This window comes from Sphaeroforma arctica (genome assembly GCF_001186125.1).
Source record: "Sphaeroforma arctica JP610 unplaced genomic scaffold supercont1.408, whole genome shotgun sequence".
NCBI lineage: Eukaryota > Ichthyosporea > Ichthyophonida > Sphaeroforma > Sphaeroforma arctica.
Window position 1 is genome coordinate 7501 of NW_014040150.1, and position 5489 is coordinate 12989.

General features: G+C 50.6%; 1 protein-coding gene across 1 annotated transcript in view; it reads right to left on the minus strand.

The window, feature by feature from the left end:
- Positions 1-5489, minus strand: part of SARC_05971 (hypothetical protein) — a gene marked incomplete at its 5' end in the record, with an annotated part of 21019 nt that overhangs the window by 1909 nt on the left and 13621 nt on the right. Inside the window, 5 exons of the mRNA XM_014300141.1 lie at positions 1-2065; positions 2439-3518; positions 4047-4178; positions 4468-4653; positions 5050-5141. The exon at positions 1-2065 is cut by the window's left edge and continues 1909 nt beyond it. Of these exons, the coding sequence (XP_014155616.1) occupies positions 1-2065; positions 2439-3518; positions 4047-4178; positions 4468-4653; positions 5050-5141 (3555 nt within the window). The remainder of the gene's footprint in view (positions 2066-2438; positions 3519-4046; positions 4179-4467; positions 4654-5049; positions 5142-5489) is intronic.

A 5489-nucleotide genomic window follows, 5' to 3' on the forward strand; every position in this document is an offset into this window, starting at 1 on the left:
GTGTCTGAGTGTTTGAGGGAACACGCGAGACAGCCAGCTGCTGCAGCTGTGTCTGGTCAGGCGCTGCACTTGCAGGCGTGCCTGCCTGCGACAGCCGCTGCTGTAGCTGCTGGTTCTGGCGCAGCTGGACGATCTCCTGCAGATGATTGGTATATACTGTGTGCCGTGTTTGTAGCTTTGACATCAGCCCCGTGTCCCCCATCGCCTGGGCCTTGGCATAGGCGGCGACAATGTTCGCAATCACCTGATGCAGAGCCTCGGGTGTCTGCAGATTGGGCTGATTGCGGATCTGCTGCCGCATTTGCTGTAGCATCATCTGCTGCCGCTGCTGCTCGAGTTGCATTTGCATTTGCATTTGCATTTGCTGCTGTGGTGCCTGCGCCTGTGCATGTGTCTGGGTCTGCCCTTGTTGTCCCGCACCCGCTAGCGATACATTCCCCGTTGAAGTTCGTGTGATACCTACCCCGGCGTTGGCACCAATGCTAGCTTTTGTACCCGTGTTGGCCCCCGTATTCTCTGGTGCTGTCCCAGTAGTAGATACGTTGGATACGCTGGGAGTGGTCACTGCAGTCTTACTGTTACCTCCGGCGGCACTCTCTGCACCCATACCTGCCGCATTGGGTGCCGATGTCCCAGTAGTCTGACCCGCAGAATCCGCTGCGCCTGTACTACCGGTCCAGGTCCCCTGTGCGCCAGGTGCAACGGCGCTCGAGGTGGGCACCGGCGTGGTTGGTGTGGGTGTGGGTGTGGCCGCTGAATTGGCTGTGTTTGTATTAGCGGGAGGTGCTGTGATGGCAGGGTTGGTGCCTTCCTGCGCCCGTTGCGCCGCTTGTTGCATACCGAGCTGTCGCAGCTGCTCCTTCACATTCTCGGGTACCTGCGCACCCTTGGACACCAGACTCCGCAGACCTTGGCTGAAGGACTTGTGTCCTTCTCGGCCAGTTTTCGCCGCTATCCCCAAGAAGATGTCGTTGAGTCGCTGTATGTTGCAGTACGAGTTGAACAGCTTCTTCTCCAACTCGGCTTTCAGCTGCCTCGCATTCGCCATGCTACCCCATTGCGCAACCGCCCCACCGGTCGCCGTTTGAGCCTGTGCTGCACCTGAGCCATCTGTTGTGGTGTTGTCCAGCCCTTCCAGCGCTTTCGTTCCGTTGTCCACGCTGGGTTTCTTGGCCAGCGCACTAGTCGTGGAGGTGCGGGACAACGCCTTGCCCGACTCCTGCCCTGCACCTGGTGAATTGGGTTTGGGCCTGCCATTGGCCTGGACCTGTTCCTTCTTGGTCTCGTCCTGGATGTACTTTTTGAGCTCTTCGATGCGCGAGATCAGCGTCAGGGCTTCTTTCTTGACATCGTTGTACTTCACAATCAGATTCTTGATCTTCTGATGGTGTTCAGCCGCTCCCACCTGGTTCTGTGCCAGCGCCCCACTGATGGGTGTAGCCGCCATACCTGTACCAGCAACCGCCATATCCGCCGCACTGTACTGCGGGTCTGCTGCGCCCGTCATGCGGTTCTGCATCAGCATCTGGTTATGAGCGAAGTGTCGTTGCTGCTGCTGTTGTTGTTGCTGTTGTAAACCTTGCTGTTGCGCCGCCTGGGCCTGTGCCTGGGCCTGGGCCTGAGTGACCGCAGCGGTACGTGTCTGCATCTGCAGCCGCTCGATTTTTCGCAGTTCCTGTTGCAGGTACTGCAGCGAGGCCGTGAGTTTCTGGTGCTGCTGTGTGTACAGCGCCGTCTGTGCCGGGTTGTGGGTGATAGCATTGCGCACCTGCTGCACCTTGAGCTCGTGGTCGGTAATACGGCTGCGCAGAAGGTTTATATTCGCCTGTTGTTGCTGAATGACAGCTGCGCTCGCATGCTGGAGTGGCTGTTGTTGTGGGTGTCTTGCGGCACCCTTACCACCCACATTGTTGCCTTTGCCGCCCAATGCAGCCTTACCACCGCCCTTGCCCATGTTCTGGTGTGATGTGCCGGTGTTGTTGGCCGCCTGCAGTTGTTGCTGATACATGGCTGATGTCATATCGGTAGGCAGTGTGGGGTTCCGCATGACCACACCAGCTGGTGTCTGTATCGCATCCGATAGTAAAGAGTTGAATTAGATAAATGTATATGTGGTGTTGCTAGGGTGCCAGTTCGATGCGTCACAAAAGCTGAAAACAAAGGAGAAAATATAACTATATATATATATATATATATAATATATATATATATATATATATATATATATATATATATATATATATATATATATAATAAATAAAAATAAAAATAATATATATATATATATATATATATACATATATATATATAAATAAATAAATGTATATATATATAAAATGTATATATATATATGTATACATATATATATAAATATATGTGAGAGAGAGTGTGTGTGTGTATATACATATATATTGTAAAGGCACTTTTAGCACACTTACCGCCATAGCCGGGGTGCTGCCACTCTGCAGCTGCATGGCCATTCGCCTGCTCTGGGCATTTGCGCGTTGTTGGTTCATCTCGCGCTGTTTGCGCTTCAGATCCGCTCTCAGCAGATCGCAGTAGATAACCGCACACGATTCCTTGTCGCACGAGCGTGCGTGTAGCTGACACAGCTGCATAAACTGGATGCACAGCTGACACTTGGGTGCCCCAATGGTGCACGCCTGTGTGTGCTGCACCACTTTCTTGAGCTGCCCACACTTGGCCGTGGTACACTTGTCGTCCTCGCACGTTCCTATGTGCACCATGGCTTCCAGCACCAGCTCTATGTGCGCCTTCTGCGCCTCGGCGGCGGTCATGGGCGCCTTGGTCTTCGGTGCTGCGGTTGCGGTTGTGGGTGCAGCTGCGGCTGCGTTCGTGCTTCCGGTGGTATTTGCGGTAGTGTTCGGAGCTGCGGTTGCGGTTGCCGTTGGTGCGGTTGTTGCGGGTTTGGTGGTGCTGGTATTGGTCGCCTCAGAGGCAGTAGCGGCACCGGCCACAGTAGCCTCTGTCTTGACCTTCGCCGGTGCCTTGCTGTCCGTCGCTGGCGCTGTATTACCATCGGCCTTGGGGGGTGGTGCGGCTTTAGCCGTAGTCGCTGCAGTGGCTGCAGCGGTTGTGGCATTGCCCGAGGCCTTGGCTGTCTTGGTGGTGGATGCTTTGTTCTTGGACTGTTTCGTCTTCTTACTGGCTTTGGTCGTAGTGCCTTCAGTCGCCGCTTTCTTCACCGCACCGTTTGGCCCAGCCGCCACTGTACCGCCGCTGGCTTCGACACTCACACTCGCAGCCGCATCAGCCGTCTTCTCAGTGCCCGTAGTATCCGTCCCGGTTTCCGGACCGAGACTCAAAGCGGTACCCTCACCCTCGGCGGCGGGGAGACCCAGACCCATATCAGCCAGGCCTCCTGCAGTATCGCCCAATACCAGTTCAACACTGTCCAAGGTGGCGACTTTATCGGAAGACATGATCTTGCGGTGCACCTTCTCCAGCTTGTGCTCGTGCTTGTGTGCTTTGTTGCATGCGGCACACACGTCATAGTCCTAAAGTGGAAAAAAGGTGCAAATTAGCGGGTATAGCCGGGCGAGAGAGAGGACTACGAAACAGTAGGGTGTTCGGAGAAGAGTGAGTATACTAATACAGGCCGAGTACATTGGATGAATGGCAAGTGCAGTACTGCTAGACATATTCAAAAAGGGGTCGTATTATATATATAACAACCTCATCTACAATAGATATTCGCAGACAAACACACCCAGCGCGACATGTAGCGATTGAATATACCGTAGTCACTGATACAGATAAGCATATTCAGTGACGTGTGCATGTAAATAAAGACATACATACACTGACTGAATACACACACCTCACTCGTAGATTTAGATGAAGATATATACATACACCGGCTGAATACGCATACGCACACCTCACACGTAGATTTAAATGAAGATATATACATACACCGGCCGAATACACACACCTCACACGTAGATGTAAATGAAGATATATACATACACCGACCGAATACACACACCTCACATGTAGATGTAAATGAAGATATATACACACACCTCACACGTAGAGCAATGCCAGCGTGCATCAAGACTGGTCAGATGGCAGTCGCACTGATTGCAAGTGAAGCCATGAACGTCCAGTCCGTCGTCATTGTGGTGCAGATGCCACAGGATCATCATAGTCGCAAACTGTGGGGGTGGCAGGGTGGTTGTGGGGAAGTACGGGGAAAGTAAGTGAACTACTACAAGACACGTACTCGCTTTAACGGATTGGTATCAATGCACATATTTGCACACTATAAAAAAGGTACAGATTGTTCGGAGGTAAATACATGTACACTTAGATTTCATCTCAATGTCAATGTAACAGTCCAAATAAATAGCAATCTCCAGAACAATGGATATCCATCCACACATTAGGTTATAGGTTTATAGGGTTTAGGGTTTTAGACCCCTACATTAATCACCACATACGTACCTTTGCATTCTTAACCGTATCGAACTGATAATGGCTCTCTTTTGCCAGATTCAGCAATATGTCACGGCCGTCCATCAGCTTTGACTTCCTGATGGGGTCGGGGTCTACAAAACTTTTGAAGATGGCTTTTTCGGAGTCTTCTTGCAGACACACCACCAAAAACACGTCCTTGTTCCGGCTCATAACCTGAGTGCACGGGGGAGGGGGTGATAAGGAGTGGCTGTGATAGATACGATACAAGGCACTGAAGGTTCTTCAGAAGCCAAGCAGAGACTGGCGTACTCAGCAGACATACTGGAGGTGTGAGCAATTGGTATGCAACATGTCAGTTGTGCAGCGACCACTAAGTGCTTAGACAGCTACCTATCAGTTGAGGTATACTGGGATGACCCCCTGACTATGTTCACACTGGGAATGTATGGTGTATGGTGGCTATGTTACATTGATTCTGTAGCGCTATCGGATGAGAAATTTGTAGTATCTGTTTTCTAAACATAGTACATCTGTATATTAACGTACAAGATCACAGCTAAAATGAATACCGAACGTCTGCACTAAAAACAAATTTAAAAAAACACTTACATCATCCAGTTGCATTAGCAAATCGGTGCTCTGGGCTTTCAGACCCTTCGCCTTGGCGCTCTTTTTGAACTTCTTGACAGCTTTCTTGTTGCCTGAAAGGAGGATGAAAGTTTAAGGTCATGTGAGGGATGTAGGTTTAATGTCTTGAGAGTGAAAAATTGCGCATAAGTAGGTACATTGGGTCGCATTCCAGTGCATATAAAAAGAGTTCTATCCGATTCAATATCAAGTCCCCCCATTACACGACTAGGGCGAAACTCTGCTCTACATCGGACGTTTTTATCCCTAAAGCGATTGCTTTACGAGCTTCTTACACACTACACCGGTCCGGAATGGCAAATTCTTCCTGGTTTCGCTATGCCTCTGAGCTGATGGCACTTAATGCTACCACACCAACGCACTATCAACATATACGACACCTTGCACTTAAACTTGACAAC